The sequence below is a fragment of the Mytilus trossulus genome, chromosome 5, assembly GCF_036588685.1.
Source record: "Mytilus trossulus isolate FHL-02 chromosome 5, PNRI_Mtr1.1.1.hap1, whole genome shotgun sequence".
Lineage (NCBI taxonomy): Eukaryota > Metazoa > Mollusca > Bivalvia > Mytilida > Mytilidae > Mytilus > Mytilus trossulus.
In genome coordinates this window covers 74,457,174-74,476,121 of record NC_086377.1, presented here as the reverse complement: position 1 = coordinate 74,476,121, position 18,948 = coordinate 74,457,174, and the positions used below count along the sequence as shown (strand labels likewise).

Here is an 18,948-nt window from a genome sequence, read left to right as displayed (position 1 = left end):
ATTTATTTCGTGTTATATAAAATAAATCCTTATAATTTCAGTGCTCTGATTTAAAAAATCTTGAATTTTCGGCTATTTTATCATTTTCGTCAAACATAATTTTATCATATATGTCTCTGGTTGAGACAACTCTCCTCAGAACACCAAAATGACACAGAAATTAACAACTATTGAACTATAGGTCACCGTACGGCCTCCAACAACGAGCAAAACCTACACCGCATAGTCAGCTTTAAATAAAAAGGCCCCGAAATGACAATGTAAAACAATGTAATCGAGAAAACTAGCAGCCTTATAAAAAAAAATTCTCAGAGCCTTATTGATGTACAAAAAATGAACGAAAAACAAATATGTAACACATAAACCGTTTGGGAAACCGGCAACAACCACTGATCTTTAATGTTTAAATGTATGTTCATATTGAAATTGATATACAACAAAAAATTGGGAATTTTGAAAAAAAAGGAGGAGGGGGGAATACATTTTCCTGATATGATACTTTTGCTGAAATTCTCCAGTCATTAATATTTTTAAAATTCTTCCAACAACACCTTACATACTTTAACTACGCTCTGAATGCCCGCGATCTCGCGGGTGTGTTCTAGTAATATATTATGTTAGGATGGTCTTGGGATAGTCTAGAGCTTTTAAAGATATTAACGTATTATATTGATTTTATCAGGAGACAGGTTTTGTTGTAAAGTCGTGGTGATAAAGTGATATTTTCAGGTCTTTAGTGTAACCCCCCTAAAAACTAAACATTCCGGATTTACCTAAGCGTCCGATTGTATTTTACATTAGTTTTAAAATTAAGTTTGCCCTTATCATGTGGGATCGAGTTCATGTCATGGACGAGCTGGTCAGAACATTGTTCGTAGAGGTGAACATGATGTATTCAATACCGAAGAATACTTGTCAACCTATAACATGTATAAGTGTCAAATCAAGTCTTCACTTATATGTAATTATTTTTTTTCTCGAATCTTCATTCATAATCATCATGATCATAATCACATTGATCAATGACCTCCCCCTTTTTTATTTCCAAAAAATCTGTTTTTTTTTAATTATAGACATACAACATATCATTGACCAAATGTTTTGACCCCAATTTGACGGTTTACTGACCATAGAAAATGATTGAGCATATTTCAGGTATAAGTTTTATGTTAAGGTTATAGTTATGAAGTTGAAGTCCCTGTGATATGATCTTTTTAATTTAAATGCCAAATTAGACAATGTACCTTAATTGCACAGTCCACTAAACACAGAAAATGATAGTGCAAGTGGGGCATCTATGTACTATGGACACATTCTTATTTTTACATTAATTTGGCTGTTGGTAAGGTCCTATGAAGTTATATTGAATATAACCATAATGACCATTATAATTGTACATTACACATACCATAAATTTGCTTATCTGCATTTTGTATATGCCCATCAAAATTTTGACATTTTGACAGGCTTTATTATGGTATACAAGTGTACAGCGTCCATCCATTTTTTGGCATAACATGCATAAACATAACTTTAACTTGACAACAAATTTTCCAAAGCAGTAGGTCTGGCCTCAAATTTTAGGTTCATCTTACAAAATTAGTTTATGTGAAAGATTTTAACAGATTCAGTTATTAAAAATGCTTCAATTCAAGCTTAAGTATGAAAAATCCATCAAATATGCAAAAAAGTCACTTTTCATGTATTTTGTCAAATGTGAAAGTGGCCACATCCCTGTTCATCCTCAACCTTTATATATATATACATATATATGTTATGGTTGAACACCAATGCTGCCACTTTCATTTAAGATGGAAACTGTCTGAAATTAAAGATCATTAAACTAAAATAATAAAATTGTGAAGATTTCAGTAATTTAGCATGTCATAATGATGCTAGTACCTGATATATAGATATAGGAAGATGTGGTGTGAGTGCCAATGAGACAACTCTCCATCCAAATAACAATTTAAAAATTAAACCATTATAGGTTAAAGTACGGTCTTCAACATATGTCCATTGTATTGTCAAAAACATCCCATATTAATAGCTGAAAGAGTACATTTTCACAAGACTGCAATATTTTGTGGCAAAAAACTTTCACTGCAAGGTTGGCAAAATAGCTGTAATTACCGGAAAATACTGGGAAATACTGCTCAATACTGCTAAATACTGGTCAATTGAAATGTTTAGTGGTCATTATTTTAAAACACACTCTTTACCTGGTCAATTACAATTACTATTAATCAGTTAATATAAAAAGTGTTCAAATCGTTTTTAACACTTTCAATTTTATTACTTTTGTACATGTAAAGACAAACAGCGATCTATATTGGTTAATGTGTACAGGATATTAAGGACAAAATAGCTGTAATTACCGGAAAATACTGGGAAATACTGCTCAATACCGCTAAATACTGGTCAATTGAAATTTTTAGTGGTCATTATTTTAAAACACACTCTTTACCTGGTCAATTACAATTACTATTAATCAGTTTGTCAAAATTTATATACATTAATCCCAGTCTGCCTTAGTAAAAATGTTCAGGTACACAATAATTAACTAAAGCAAAATGGGAGCTTCTGTAAACAATACACACACTGACAATTGAAGTTATGTTTTGTTTGTATTGCAATTAGTTGATATTTTTTACTTTCATGTCAAATTCTACTTTCCAACTACATTTTTTTATTGTAGATTTTTCTTGATCACAACTTTTAAAATCATAAAAATGGTCACTTTTATTAAAACAAATAATTAAGGAGAAACAAATTCCTAATTACATTTTGTTCAAATAGCTATAGAAACGCAAAGGTTTAATTTGTTTATTTAGTATTTTTATCTAAATTCACATTTCGCCTTAGTTCAATTCCCATCTGGCCTTAGTATATTTTATACCTTTTTTGCCTGTAATCATAGTAATTCACAGCTAAGGCGAAATGGGAACACACACCGATTTTGTCACACAGTTAAATAGACAGGACTGTTGTTTCAGTAATTTAATTTTCATACCTCAGCAATGCCAGGTGGTAGGTAAAATACACATGTAACTTCATTTACCTGAAGTTTTAATTACCTTTAATTTAATTTTAATTACCTGTAAATTCCTACATTTTGAATAAAAAATAAATTCATGAAATTGATTTATGAATGTTGAAATAATATGTAAATTTTTATGTATATCTTAAGTATACAATATTATAATTCATAAGGCCACACCAATTTGATTCCTTGTTCGACGGACCCGCCCGCACCTATTTTTTTCAAAACAGAATTTTTTTATTTTTATTATATTCCCGCTTCCCGCATCCGGAAATGAAATCATGTCCATTTCCCGCACCGTTTTTTTGTAAATATTATAAAAAGATCGCAACATTTGTTTATAAAATCTCAGTCTAGCCTTTATATAACGATTTTAAACCTATCAGTACCCCCACAACACTGTAAATATCTGCGAGAATATTTTTTTCAGCATGAAACCAATTTATTTCACCTGGAGTGCTCCGATATAACCGGAAATACCAGTACAGAACAATACGTTAGTTTCTTTCCCCCTAACTTGTATTCCCTATAAAAAATGTTCGTTGTTAAAATAAAGTACAAAGAACTTCTGAAGGATTTGCCTTCAACTGCAATTATAATGTATGGTGACGATCATACCCACTGCAGGTTTGTGCACCTGTCCAGGTTTATTCAAGGACCTGTCGTTCAGCCGTTATCGTTTGTTGATGTGGTTCATTGGTATTTTACCGTTTGGAAATATGAATTAGATCGTTGGTTTTCCTGTTCGAATTGTGTACAAAACTAAGTTGTGGTCCCTTAAAGGTTGCTGATTGGTCGGGATAAAAGCTCTGTGTAAAAGGCCGTACTTTGACATATGTTTGTTATTATCAGGTTGGGAACAACCTTCCCTCAGACAAGGGGCCTTGAAGGGGTCATTTTACCATGTTTACTGAAGTAGAAAAGAAAATAGAAATACTAAGGATTTGTATAGTGCTACTATACAAAACCTTTGACAACTTAGAATGTTTTACTCAAAAAGAGGAGAAATACATTATATTTTAAAGAACTTTTCTAAAAGAGGGATGGGTCCACATATTTTGAAAAATATTAAACTGTTAAAGTAAATGTGTTAACATGGTTAAAGTCCAGGAATATTACAAAATTCTTGGGCACATTTTGACCATTTAATACCAAATATTATAGTTCTTTGGGAGAATATTAGCCCTTTTGTACTTAAAGTGTTTTTACAAAAAAAAATATATTATAACTTATATAACACTGTGTCTAAACCACACCGGCAAAATTTGCTCGGACTCGATGCTATCTAACATCCGGCACAATGACGGAACACCAATAGACAAAAGAAAGGTAGGTTTCTCCTTATTGTTTTATTCTTTTTATGATATCGAAGAATATATATACATATACAACTATTTTCTATTGTGAGATGCAATATTTTCTACAACCGTTCTCTATTAACGGAGAATTAAGTCAAAATGCATGTCAAAATGACGAATTGAGTGAACCTTGCCTCGAAATTGTTTAATTTCTCGTTAAATTGTTCACATTGTACGGAAAGAAAGGTACGGGAAGATAGATATTGACACGGAGATTGCAAATTTAGTTATTATGAGCATCTCAATAATTGTAACTCTGTGTATGGAACGAAAGAAATGGGTCATGTCAAAATCGAACTGGCCGGTTTCGTCGATGTATACAACCCGGTTTCGTCATAGATTTCAAAATGCATAACCCGGTTTGGTCAAATAAAAAAAATCATAATCGCATTACATTAGAATTGATTATTTTACTTCAGCGTCCAGAAGGAGTTTTGTGGGTCGTTCGAAAACAATTTCTCTCACCGAACAGCGGCTTATTATTTATATGAGTCTCAGATTCAAATAATTAATAAGCAAATTCATACTCTTATAGCCGACACATATATTTTATTTTTACTTTGCATTCCGAAATTTTTTAACAGCATATTGAGATTAAAGCTCTCTAAATAAGTCTTTTCTATATGAGTTATGGGAAAATATGTTGAACAATTTTAAACTTGAAATTAAAGTTTACGGTCTAAAAAATCGAAACACAATTGATATGTTATTTTCTCGCACAAAAAAATGGACACCTTTATAAGTAATCTAATCATTCCATGTATGTAATCTTTTCTACCATCGTTAAAAATAAATCTTCTTTAACGTTGATAATAAGACAAATGTATATGCATGCATAATCGGCATAGAAAATGAATGTAGGGTTACAACTACCATGCATTAAAATAAAATTTATTTATCACTATACTGCTATGTACAAATTAGTATAATAGTCTCAGGTCATCGATACAATTCAATAATAATTATTTTGTTAACATTATATAGGAAAATGATAAGGCAGACAAATATACAAATAAATCGACTTGGCCGATATCCTAATAAAAATTATTGACCTTTAATTACGATTTTTTTCTCCATTTCTTCGCGTTTTTACACGCCCGTCCCAATTTTGACAGGCCGTATTATTGTATACACCCGTCTAACCGTCCGTCCTTCCATCCGTCCGTTCCTCCATCTATCAGTCATTCTGTCCGTCCGTCCGTCCGTCTATCTATCCGTCTGTCCACCATAAACATGTCGCACCGTAACTTCAGGACAGCTTATCCTATTTTCTTAAAATTTAACATGATCTGTAAGCCTTTTAGTGAAAATCAAATTAAATCTTTTTGAGTTACAGAACATGTAAGTGAAACAGGAATGTGGTTTTTTTTTAACATGTCGCGCCATATCTCAAAAACGTAGTATTATAACTGCATCAAACTTTATACACTTCTTAGATATATAAATACTATACACTTCTGTTTACTTTTTGGTGATGTTTAAAATTTTGGTTTAGAGGGATTGAATTTTTTTTGGTAAAACAAAAATAGGGGGGGGGGGCATTTAAACATGAAAAATTCATACAAATTCCAAGCGACAACAACCCGACCATAGAGCAGAAAACAGCCGAAGGCCACAATGGGTCTTCAATGAAGCGAGAAACTCCCGCATCCGGTGGTGTCCTTTAGCTGACCCCTTAATAAATATGCATACTAGTTCAGTGATAGTGGATTTCATAGTAAACTGCAAATACATGTATATTTATCATATTTAATGGATAATTTGAAATATGATACAAGTTTTGGCACAAATCGCGAATTTACTATAAAGGCTCTGTCATAGGACGAGTTAAGGTTTATTCATCATTTTTTATTGTTTGTACTTTTGTTGTACTGTTTGTGTCAGCGACAACACTTTGACTCAGTCCATTTCCCGAGTCACAGGCTTGTAATTCTATGGTTGTCTTTGGTTGATTTATACCATATGTGTTTTGAACATAAAATAGGCAGGTAGTTTTTTTGTTTGAATTGTTTTACATTTATTATTTAGGGCCATGTTATAGCTTGCTTTCATGCGGTTTGTGTGTTTTTCTCATTGTTTAAGGCATACGGTGACCTAAACTTGATTAATTCAACATCATTTTTGTGTCTAAAAGAAAGTTGTCTTTGGAATTGGTACCGTTAACTTTATTACTACCACTGCGTCGATGCCTCTGCTGGTGGACTATTAGTCCCCGAGGGTATCACCAGCCCAGTAGCCAGTATTTCGGTACTGGCATGAAAATACGGATTTATTGTGTTATTAAAATTTACTGTTACAAAATATAAGAAATTATTATAAATTAAGGAATGTATCTCCTTCATGCAAAGCTCTGATTCCTTTCACGGATTTGGCTAAACTTTTTGGACCTTTTGGATTATAGCTCTTCATCTTTTATATAAGCTTTGAATTTCAAATATTTTGGCCACGAGCATCACTGAAGAGACCTGTATTGTCGAAATGCGCATCTGGTGCAAGAAAATTGGTACCGTTAACTTTATTACTACCACTGGGTCGATGCCTCTGCTGGTGGACTATTAGTCCCCGAGGGTATCACCAGCCCAGTAGCCAGTATTTCGGTACTGGTATGAAAATACGGATTTATTGTGTTATTAAAATTTACTGTTACAAAATATAAGAAATGATTATAAATTAAGGAATGTATCTCCCTCATGCAAAGCTCTGATTCCTTTCACGGATTTGGCTAAACCTTTTTGACCTTTTGGATTATAGCTCTTCATCTTTTATATAAGCTTTGGATTTCAAATATTTTGGCCACGAGCATCACTGAAGAGACATGTATTGTCGAAATGCGCATCTGGTGCAAGAAAATTGGTACCGTTAACTTTATTGTCTCATTGTCAATGTGTATGGGATAAGTGGTTACCGTCACTTCTTCTAAATAAGACCTAGATATAAATGACGGTCATGTTTTGCCAACCAACTTTTTTTTACATTGAAAATACAATACTGTCAGATATTGTTTTCGAAAGTTATCTTGAAGTTTCAATTGAACTCGAACTGTAAAAAAGATGAATTTGAAATGTAAAAAAAAAATCAATTTGAACTGTAAAAATAATGTGAAAAGCATGCCTAAGTGTGCCTACCAGAAACGGGGAGAAAGTTACAAATCTCATTGCTATGTTATGGATGCTTAAGTGTGAAAACTTGCTTTAGTGCGCAAGGAACACAGTATATATAGTACCAGAAAATCTGGCAGGACTGCATGCATGATAAACTTGTGCAGAACAGTATAGACTATAGTCGGTTTGGGACTGTTCGTCAATGATTGAATGCATAGTGTATATAATTAAGTATAGTAAATTAAAATTATGGTACAATCAAAACACATACTTTTATTTTCCATCTTTACACACTACTATTATAAACAAAGAAAATATAATAATGTTACAAAATTATTAGATACCAGTGCTATTGAGTATTTATATTCCATTTAAAATTAGTTTGAAGTTAAGTGAAATAAGGGATACGCCTTTCATTAGGAAAATGTGTATTATCATAATTAACTATGTCCAAAAGTGCCTGTTTAAAATAGATTTTAACACGCCAAGTTTACCTTACAATAATTACATTTGATGTATGTTTCATTATAATACTTTATTTTGATTGGCTAACTACACATCACGTGTTATTCCGTAAGCAATTGCATCAGTCAATAAAACTTTTCATTCATGATAACACGTGGTCCCACAATAAAGTGCACTGGTAAATAAAAAACAAAAATTATAAAATTCGTATTTTCGTGATCATAGGAAAAAAAATGTAATTATAAGTATTGAATGCTTCTTTTTGTAACTTTATAGGGTTGTAAAAGTGTTGACTGTGCGCACATTTTTAGTATGAAGCGCTTTTGCGCATCATACAAAATGTACTTCGGTCAACGCTTTTATACCCCAATAAATTTACAAAAAGAAGCATTCAATTCTTAAATAAATATATATTTAAATTCTCGAAATACAATGTTCAGATCCGTGCAAAAGTTGCTTTTCATAAATTGTTTGTTAAAAAAACAACCAAACCGGGTGACATATATAGACGAAACCGGGTGATTGTGTAGTAACAACATTGACGAAACCGGTTTATTTTAATTTGACATGACCCTTTTCTTTCGTTCCATACACAGAGATACAATTAATGAGATGCTCATAATAACTTAATTTGCAATCTCCGTGTCAATATCTATCTTCCCGTACCTTTCTTTCCGTACAATGTGAACAATTTAACGAGAAATTAAACAATTTCGAGGCAAGGTTCACTCAATTCGTCATTTTGACATGCATTTTGACTTATTTCTCCGTTAATAGAGAACGGTTGTAGAAAATATTGCATCTCACAATAGAAAATAGTTGTATATGTATATATATTCTTCGATATCATAAAAAGAATAAAACAATAAGGAGAAACCTACCTTTCTTTTGTCTATTGGTGTTCCGTCATTGTGCCGGATGTTAGATAGCATCGAATCCGAGCAAATTTTGCCGGTGTGGTTTAGACACAGTGTATAATGACCCCTCATAAAAGGGATATTCATAACATTAAGGGGTTGTTCTGAACCTGATTATGACTTGGATGAAGAATTGTCTCATTGTCAGTCACACATACATAGACCAGATTTAATTAACAGCATGAACAGGGGAAAAATATTTCATAAATTAAAGAAATGTCAAGGTACAAGTGATAAATCAAGTTTTAATATAGTCAAAACCTACTATTTTATGTTTACAAAAAAAAATTATAATCGCTCGCCTCTACTTTTTAAGCTTCGCCTCAAAAATTTGCAAATTAAATATTTTTTTATTAAAATTTTCAAATCGCTCGCTCGCCCCAATTTTTGAAGTCCAAAAATCCGTAGAACAAGAAATTAAATTGGTGTGGCCTAATAACTAAATTTTAAATAAGTGTTATAAATGACTAAAACATATCAAATTCATTAATTTTATAAGCTGACACATGCCTGACATGCATAAAGATTAAAGTTTAAGTATTTTTCACTCTTTATTAAGTTTTTACTATAATTAATAGTAAAAACAACCATAAAAATTTAAATCTACCAGTATTTGCCAGTATTGACAACTTGGGGATTGTTCGGGTCGGTAAATACCGGTAAATACCACTGGTAAATACTGGGGGTGGTATTTACCACCCAACCTTTCAAAAAAAGGGTCTTACAGTCCTTTCATGAACATAGTTGTTTCTTAAGATAGGTGTGCTACCAATCCTACCATGCCTACCATACAATAAAATATATACATTACGTATATTCAGCATGCAAACTTCAGTTTGGTTGGTGGTTTTTTTTGCACAGTATTCAATTGTTTGTTATCAAAAAAAGAAACTGTTTTATTTAAGTATGTTTCTTCTTATTTCATAGATATGGCAAGCACAAGACAGTATGCTTTGGTTCTGTTTGATTTGCATGGTGAAACTTCTATCGTCCAGACCCAGAAACTTGTACCAACTTCTTTGGTCAAAGAAGCTTCTAGACTCCATCTACAAACATCAAGGAACAAGTATTTTGTGGAAGTTTTAGAGCTCTCAGGTAATTAATTTAAAAGCAAGAAGATGAGATATTACCAAAGGAAGGTGGGTCAAAATAGTTTTCTTAAAGATTTAAAATTGGGCATTTTTAATTGGGGTAAAAAGGGGGAGGGGTATTTGGCTTACAGTTTGAATATTAAGTTTAAATATTGGCCAACAGCAAGAAATCTTCAATTTAGAAGAAATGTAAATAATTCATGATTTAACCAGTTCCTTGTTCTTTGACTACCATGACTATGTTTAATCTTTGTAAGATTAAGAAACTTAAAATAATTCAAAAATTTATAACAATCCAAATTCAGACAGCTTGACTTCTGTTTCCGTTTTTTTTTCAAACTGTTCAGGGTTTGACCACTGTGGTCGTTTCCTGTTTCCCTCGGGAAAGCACATTTTTAAATTAAATATTATTTATGATAGACTATATATCTATCATGTTTATACTGATATATATACATCATTGTACTGTCATACAAAAAGTATCTAAAAATTGAAATTTAACTCAAAGCATTATCCTTAAGCATGTTAAATGTGACAATCCTAAAATTCTTGGATATGGCTTGTGATAAATCACGATCATCATTAAATATTAGGCATGATCTGACCTTCAACGTAAAAACTGGTGGTGACGACCCTAAAAAATTTCAGAATTTTTTTTTTTCATTTCTTGCCATAGATATTTCTGATTTCTCAGCTGAACATGTACAAATGTGCAATAACAATCAAAATTGCCACCTGAATCCTTTTAATTACTTTTTATTTAACTGTTTGAATTGTGGATCTCAAGTTTCCTTGATTTAGATAGGCATTCAATCTCAAACTAATTTTTGTTTTCTTTTTTTAAGATGATGACATCAGTTTAAAATCTTCACAGAGCAAATGGTCAAAATCTCATCGAGCCATTGCCATTGAGAGAAGGACAGGCCAAGATGGGTTCCTAGATGTCTGGCCTGAAGATGAAGAGGTTTGTTTTTACTAAATGCAGTAAAAGAAAATAACAAAACGTTACAATTTTAGTTCCATCCATGGACAACCTCAACCTTTTGATACGACCGCAAATTTTGAAAAAAATTTCGTCGTATATTGCTATCACGTTGGCGTCGTCGTCTGTGTCGTCGTCGTCGTTGTCGTCGTCGTCGTCGTCGTCGTCCGAATACTTTTAGTTTTCGCACTCTAACTTTAGTAAAAGTGAATATAAATCTATAAAATTTTATCACAAGGTTTATGACCACAAAAGGAAGGTTGGTATTGATTTTGGGAGTTTTGGTCCCAACATTTTAGGAATTAGGGGCCAAAAAGGGCCCAAATAAGCATTTTCTTGGTTTTCGCACTATAACTTAAGTTTCAGTTAATAGAAATCTATGAAATTTTGACACAAGGTTTATGACCACAAAAGAAAGGTTGGGATTGATTTTGGGAGTTTTGGTTTCAACAGTGTAGGAATTAGGGGCCACAAAAGGACCCAAATAAGCATTATTCTTGGTTTTCGCTCAATAACTTTAGTTTAAGTAAATAGAAAATATTGAAATTTAAACACAATGTTTATGACCACAAAAGGAAGGTTGGTATTGATTTTGGGAGTTTAGGTCACAACAGTTTAGGAATAAGGGCCCAAAAGGTCCAAAATTAAACTTTGTTTGATGTCATCAAAATTGAATAATTGGCGTTCTTTGATATGCCGAATCTAACTGTGTATGTAGATTTTTAACTTTTGGTCCCGTTTTCAAATTGGTCTACATTACGGTCCAAAGGGTCCAAAATTAAACTTCGTTTGATTTTGACAAAAAATTAATCGGTTGGGTTCTTTGATATGCTGAATCTAAAAATGTACTTAGATTCTTGATTATCGGCCCAGTTTTCAAGTTTGTCCAAATCGGGGTCCAAAATTAAACTTTGTTTGATTTCATCAAAAATTGAATAAATGGGGTTCTTTGATATGCCAAATCTAACTGTGTATGTAGATTCCTCATTTTTATACGACCGCAAATTTTGAAAAAATTTTCGTCGTATATTGCTATCACGTTGGCGTCGTCGTCGTCGTCGTCGTCGTCGTCGTCCGAATACTTTTAGTTTTCGCACTCTAACTTTAGTAAAAGTGAATAGAAATCTATGAAATTTTAACACAAGGTTTATGACCATAAAAGGAAGGCTGGTATTGATTTTGGGAGTTTTGGTCCCAACAGTTTAGGAATTAGGGGCCAAAAAGGGACCCAAATAAGCATTTTTCTTGGTTTTCGCACCATAGCGTTAGTATAAGTAAATAGAAATCTATGAAATTTAAACACAAGGTTTATGACTATAAAAGGAAGGTTGGTATTGATTTTGGGAGTTTTGGTCCCAACAGTTAAGGAAAAAGGGGCCCAAAGGGTCCAAAATTAAACTTTGTTTGATTTCATCAAAATTGAATTATTGGGGTTCTTTAATATGCCGAATCTAACTGTGTATGTAGATTCTTAATTTTTGGTCCCGTTTTCAAATTGGTCTACATTAAGGTCCAAAGGGTCCAAAATTAAACTTAGTTTGATTTTAACAAAAATTGAAACCTTGGGGTTCTTTGATATGCTGAATCTAAAAATGTACTTAGATTTTTTATCATTGGCCCAGTTTTCAAGTTGGCCCAAATCGAGGTCCAAAATTAAACATTGTTTGATTTCATAAAAAATTGAATAATTGGGGTTCTTTGATATGCCAAATCTAACTGTGTATGAAGATTCTTAATTTTTGGTCCAGTTTTAAAATTGGTCTAAATTAAAGTGCAAAGGGTCTAAAATTAAACTAAGTTTGATTTTAACAAAAATTAAATTCTTGGGCCTCTTTGATATGCTGAATCTAAACATGTACTTAGATTTTTGATTATGGGCCCAGTTTTCAAGTTGGTCCAAATCAGGATCTAAAATTATTATATTAAGTATTGTGCAATAGCAAGTCTTTTCAATTGCACAGTATTGTGCAATGGCAAGAAATATCTAATTTCACAATATTGTGAAATAGCAAATTTTTTTTTAATTAAGAGTTATCTTTCTTTGTCCAGTATAGTAAGCAAGAAATATCTGCAAGAATTTTTTTTAATTGGAGTTATCTTTCTTTGTCCAGAATCAAGTTAAATCTTTGTTATATACAATATACAATGTATATTCACTTTTAACTACCAACTGATAAATTTAAATAATCTTTACCATTCAGTGATAACAAGCAGTTTTTTTTACATCTTAATATTTAACATTTGTTTGAGAATTAAGTTCATTTGAATACATTCATTCTGTGTCAGAAACCTATGCTGTGTCAACTATTTAATCACAATCCAAATTTAGAGCGGAATCCAGCTTGAATGTTGTGTCCATACTTGCCCCAACCGTTCAGGGTTCAACCTCTGCGGTCGTATAAAGCTACGCCCTGCGGAGCATCTGGTTGGTCTTGTTTTCAAATTGGTCTACATTAAAGTCCAAAGGGTCCAAAATTAAACTTAGTTTGATTTTAACAAAAATTGAAATCTTGGGGTTCTTTGATATGCTGAATCCAAACATGTACTTAGATTTTTGATTATGGGCCCGGTTTTCAAGTTGGTCCAAATCAGGATCTAAAATTATTCTCATCACTTGGCGTCCGTCGTCGTCGTCATCTGTTGTCGTTAACAATTTTTCAAACATCTTCTCCTCTGAAACTACTGAATAGATTTGAATGAAACTTAGCATGATTGTTCCTTAGATTATCCTGCACAAAGTGTGTGCTTTGATTTTTGATCGGTCATAAAACATGGCCGCCGTTTCTTAAAATAGAACATAGGGGTCAAATGCAGTTTTTGGCTTATATCTCAAAAACTCCAGAATTTAGAGCAAATAAGACAAGAAGTTAAAGTATTTATTAGGTCAAGGTCTACCTGTCCTGAAATTTTTATGATCATAAGATATTATCATGATTATCCAGAAGTGAATTTTGTAAAAATAAAATTCAATTTTTTCCATATATTATACTTTTATATAAATGGACTTAGTTTTTTTTTTCTGCAGGGAAACATTACATTCACTCTGCATTTCTCTGTGGTTAAAAGTTTTTAGAATTTTAATAACTTTCTTAAACTATCCTTAGTTTGAACCAAACTTGGACAGAAGCTTGTTTATGATCATGAGATAGTATCCAGAAGTAAATTTTGTAAAAAGATAACTCCATTTTTTCATTTTTTCAGTATTTAACTTTTAAATGGACTTAGATTTTCTTTCAGTTAACATTACATACAGTCTGCAGTTAAAGTTTTCAAAACATTTATTAGATTCATTAACTATCCTAGATTTTACTAAACTTGGACAGAAGCTTCTTTCAATCATAAGATAGTATCAAGAGGAATATTTTTATTGTTTTTTTCCTCATTTTTGTTGAGACTGCGATTTACAACAAATGTAGGCTAGACACTGATTTTCGAGGGAGCCTTACAAGTTATAACATGAATATGAACAGATTTATTCTGCAAATAAAAAAGTGTTTTCATGCTTCAATGTAAGTTTGGGCACCAACATGGTTACATACTATTTCTTGTATCGTTGGTTGTTATTATAATAATCAAGATTAAGAAAAATAATTATAGGTAGACCAATATCATAAAGTATAGGAAATTAAGTATCAGATTTTCTTTTCAGAATTTGCATAGTTCGCCAAACAAGCGTAAAGTTACAACATCTTCAAGAAGACCACTCTCTGCTAGTCAGCAACTGAACGCCAAGAAAAAATCTTCAAAACAACCATTGACCACAAGAAAGCAAGCAACCAACAGAGCTTCAGTGAAACCAAGAAAACCAAAGAAGTCAATGCAAACCTCATCTTCTGATAGTAACAGTAACAGATTTCCATATGCATCAGAGGTAAGTTTTGATAAGAACTCCTATATCATATTGTAGTGTCCTTGCCAATAGTTTGGGAGGGTCACTTGTTTCATTTCCAAATCTGTAGGTTCAATTTTCTTTCAATTGTTTGCTTCGAGCTAAACTTCATGCTATGAAACTCCTACACAATTGCTTGACACTGAAAAAATAATCAAGATGATGTTAGGGTGCTGTCACTTTTACCATGCTTGCTTTTTTTAATATCCACATAGACCAAGGTGAGCGACACAGGCTCTTTGGAGCCTCTAGTTTGTAATGTAAACATTTCCAAAGCTGTAGTTGCCATTCTCTAGCAATTGTATGCCTAAACCACATGTTCTGAAACTTTACAAAATGCTTGATACTTTAAAACAAAGCAAGGTTGAATTTGGGTTGATTAAAATTTATGTTTTGTGTAGTTATGTCCCTTTTTTAAGGACAAATAATTTTGGGGCCCTTAATAGGTTTACTCTTATAAATTATTATTGGGATGGAAAGTTGTCTCATTGGCACTCATACCACGTCTTCCTATAAATACTTAAAGCTAGATCGAGAGGTTAAATGAGTTATTGGGGAGTCCTTAATATTCATGGGATACATATTTTGGTGGATTTTGTTGGGTAAAGATAAACCACAAAATATGACAAAATAATAATTTTTCGAAAGGCATACATAAATATATATTTATGCAGACATATACTAAACCACCAATCAAAAATATTTGAAATGAATCATTTCATGAAAATTTGAACCAATGGTAATAAATGAATACACAAAAATATAGAAAATGTCATACTGAGGGCTCTCAGGAGAACAGTTGTTGATAGATTTAAAAAACAACACTTAAACTTTGGTTTGTTTACAATTTGAGTTATAAAATATAAGTCATGTAATTGGTTTGATGTTTATATATATTATCCGTTTCGAAAAATGTTAATTTAATGGAAAATTGACCATTATTTTATTCTTGTCATTTGCACATAGATAGAGATGAGACTTAGTTTGCATTAACTATTTAGTATGAATGGTACAGTTATTTTTTTCCCATTCAAATGTGCAAGTATACTTCTTGATAACAAACCGGTTTAAAAGTAAATTTTTTAACCACCCTTAACCTGTTCTTTCCATTTCAGGGCTCCAATGGACGGCATCTTACAATTCTTCATGAGGGGTCCGGAGACAACACTGAAAGCTAGGGTAGCTCCTCAAAGGAAACCCTTATATCTTCAAGATTTGTCAACTGATGAAGCTGATTTAGTTAATCTGCAAATTGCAAACACCAGCAAGAATTTGATAAGCATAGGTGTTCAGACAGACACTGTTGTTTTCATCTCATCAGATGAAGAAGCTGCAGCATTTCACCAATGGCAGCTAGGTAAAACATCTTCAACAGGAGCCATTATAACTCAAACTTCACTTCCATAATTAATATCATCATCTCAACAAACAGAGGATTTAGACAAAACTCTGACTAGCCCCAAAGAAGTATCCACCAAAGGCAATAGACAACTGTATCCAATGTCTCCACAAAAAACAATAGTCAATGAGAAAGCAACAAAACAACACCAAGACGACACCAATGCAACAAATAAAGATACAGGTTTGATAGAAATTTTATATGATCATGATGATATAACAACAACTACAACACAAGACATCCCAATTGCCAGTATTGATGACTCTCTAGACATTTTACTTGCTACAACAACACAAGACAACAACATGAACAACATTGCTACACCAGATAAAACACAGCAAAAATTGGACAAGATCATTAGCCTATTGCAAAAGAATCCAGAACCAAGACCTTCATTTGATTTTGTATCTGCATTATTACAAGAGGCAAATCCAGATGACATTGTCATTATTCAACCATCAGAAGCTGAAGAGCAAAACCAGCCTACCATAACACAGTTTTATCCACCATGTCCACCTGTAAATGATCAACAACCACCAACAGTTCTTGATGAACTAGCTTTCAATATAGATACACCAGATATACCAGATGACCAGCCATCAGTTAACAACTTAACCTCTACCATACCCACATCCCAGTCAGCTCACAAAACATTGAAACCGTGTTTTACAGGCAACATTCTTGAATTATCATCGGCATCTGACTTGTTAACAATGACCAGCAACCAACATACAGAATTAAGAGTAGGGATGACTGCCATGTGGGAAGTTCAAGCAGACAGTTGTAGTGCTGGTAATTTCGCTTGGAGGCTAGCCAAGAAGCTATACACAGCTGACCAGTTAAATGGGAAAAATTACAGAGGCAAAAAGGGAAAGCCAGCTTTGTCACCAAGAAGAAAACATGCTATTGAGCATGCCATAATTGACTGTTATGGGCCCAATCCAGAAAATCTGACACAAGGAATGATAGCCATCAACACCGGTATAAGGAACATGGGAAGAAAAACAACAAAGTCAGCAGCTTAACACAACAAATAATTAATTGACCAAGGAAGTGTACAAGTTACAATAAATTTGAATGCATATCATATTATATTGACTTTTAAACTGGAATAAAACATTTTTTATCAATTATAGCAAGGTGTCTAGGTCAAACGCTGTATATAGATTTTGAATTTTTCAACTGGTTTTTCCAGTAAATAGGATATAACATATTCTGATTTTAATTTAAATGTAATGGGTGGACAACAGAAATTTGATTTGATTTTTTTGTTCAATGAAAACATGACAACTTATTTTTTTAAATGTTTAAACATTCATGTTTTAAATGATGTATATGCAAAAACATAGTTCTTTTTCTTTAACCTCTCTATTAACAAAAAAGAAATGATCTTGTTCTTTATCATAGAATTTGGATGTGTATATAACTTGAAGGAACATGATATATGCATGCTTGGTACAAGTGTAAATTATTTGGGTGTGTGTGCATAAATTGAAGAAAGTATATTTTTTAAATGTTTATTTACTGTAAATTCAGAAACTATTGCATTTATTAATTATTGAGATTTTCTCATTTTACACTTAAATCAATTTTAATTTTAAGATATTGTGAAAAATCCTGTTTAATTCATACACAATATTTGAAAATGCAAGTTTAAATGATTGTGCTTACAACTGTCACATTTTTTGAAAAATAAATACCCTGCAATAATTTCTGAATTGTTTGATGTTTGAATGCAATAAGTAACTTATTACAAATAATTTGCTATGAAAAATAAATCTGTTATAAAGAACTGTTGTCTGCATGTTCTATGGTGATGTTGTCGCTTTGAACTATTGCCAATTTCCATTCTCAATTTTATGCATCAGTCTTTATTAAAATATTTGAAAACTAGTAACCCATCTTTTTTATAATTTACTTTTCACAGATATGAGAATAAATATACAAAGTACTGCTGCCCTTCCCTAATTTGACCCTGCTGACCCTTGACCCTGACACATTTTTTATGTATGTGCCTGTCCAAAATAAGCCTGTACTTCTGTGGTTGTTAGTTGGTTATGTGATACATATTTGTTTTGAATTGGTTTGTTTGTTTTCTTGTTTGAATATTTTACGTTGTCATTTTGGGGCCTTTATGTGGTATAAGCTTTGCTCATTGTTGAAGGAGGTTCAGTGACACATAGAAATTAATTTCTGTGTACTTTGGTCTCTTTTGGAAAGTTGTCTCATTGGCATTCATACTTCCTTATTTTTTTTTTAATTATGGAAAGGTTGAATTCCCTGCCATTAAGTTCTATTTCAAGCCATGATTTTTTGTAGCTTTTGTGCATGTTTCATGTTGAACATGCTCTGACACCTCAGTGGCATAGCAGACACTCTTAATATTGGTATAGCAAAGTCCCCCTTTTTTAAATGGGTATTTTACTTATACTAATGCACCATGGAAATTAGGTCACAATGAACTGACAGCTACAGACACAAACCATACAATTACTATCCCTATCCTTTAGTGTCTGACAAAAAGACTGAACCAGAAGATGTAACACTGACCAATAAATTATGGAAAGAGGTCAAGGTCTGATGAAACCAGCTGGACAAATGTATACACCCTATCATCATTTTTTGTTCACCTTATACTTACAGCATAAGAAAAACAGACCACATAAACAAAATGAATGTTAACCAATGAGCCATAAAAATGAG

The 18,948-nt window shown here is 32.4% G+C and overlaps 1 protein-coding gene across 1 annotated transcript; it reads left to right on the top strand.

The window, feature by feature from the left end:
• The first annotated feature begins 834 nt into the window (after positions 1 to 834).
• LOC134718300 (uncharacterized) lies at positions 835 to 17,527 on the top strand. The gene is made up of 6 exons (XM_063580794.1): positions 835 to 961; positions 9,812 to 9,979; positions 10,821 to 10,939; positions 14,607 to 14,828; positions 15,962 to 16,019; positions 16,279 to 17,527. The coding sequence occupies exons 1-6, from the start codon at positions 928 to 930 to the stop codon at positions 17,268 to 17,270; spliced, it is 1,593 nt and encodes a 530-aa protein (XP_063436864.1). The 5' UTR covers positions 835 to 927; the 3' UTR covers positions 17,271 to 17,527.
• The last annotated feature ends 1,421 nt before the right edge of the window (positions 17,528 to 18,948 follow it).

What these genes read in the sequence shown, in the direction of transcription:
- LOC134718300 (XM_063580794.1), top strand. Translation starts at nt 928, where the DNA reads ATGTATAAGTGTCAAATCAAGTCTTCACTTATAT. An exon ending in TCTGGCCTGAAGATGAAGAG is followed by an intron (nt 10,940 to 14,606) that starts GTTTGTTTTTAC and finishes TTTTCTTTTCAG; the next exon opens with AATTTGCATAGTTCGCCAAA. An exon ending in GATTTCCATATGCATCAGAG is followed by an intron (nt 14,829 to 15,961) that starts GTAAGTTTTGAT and finishes TTTCCATTTCAG; the next exon opens with GGCTCCAATGGACGGCATCT.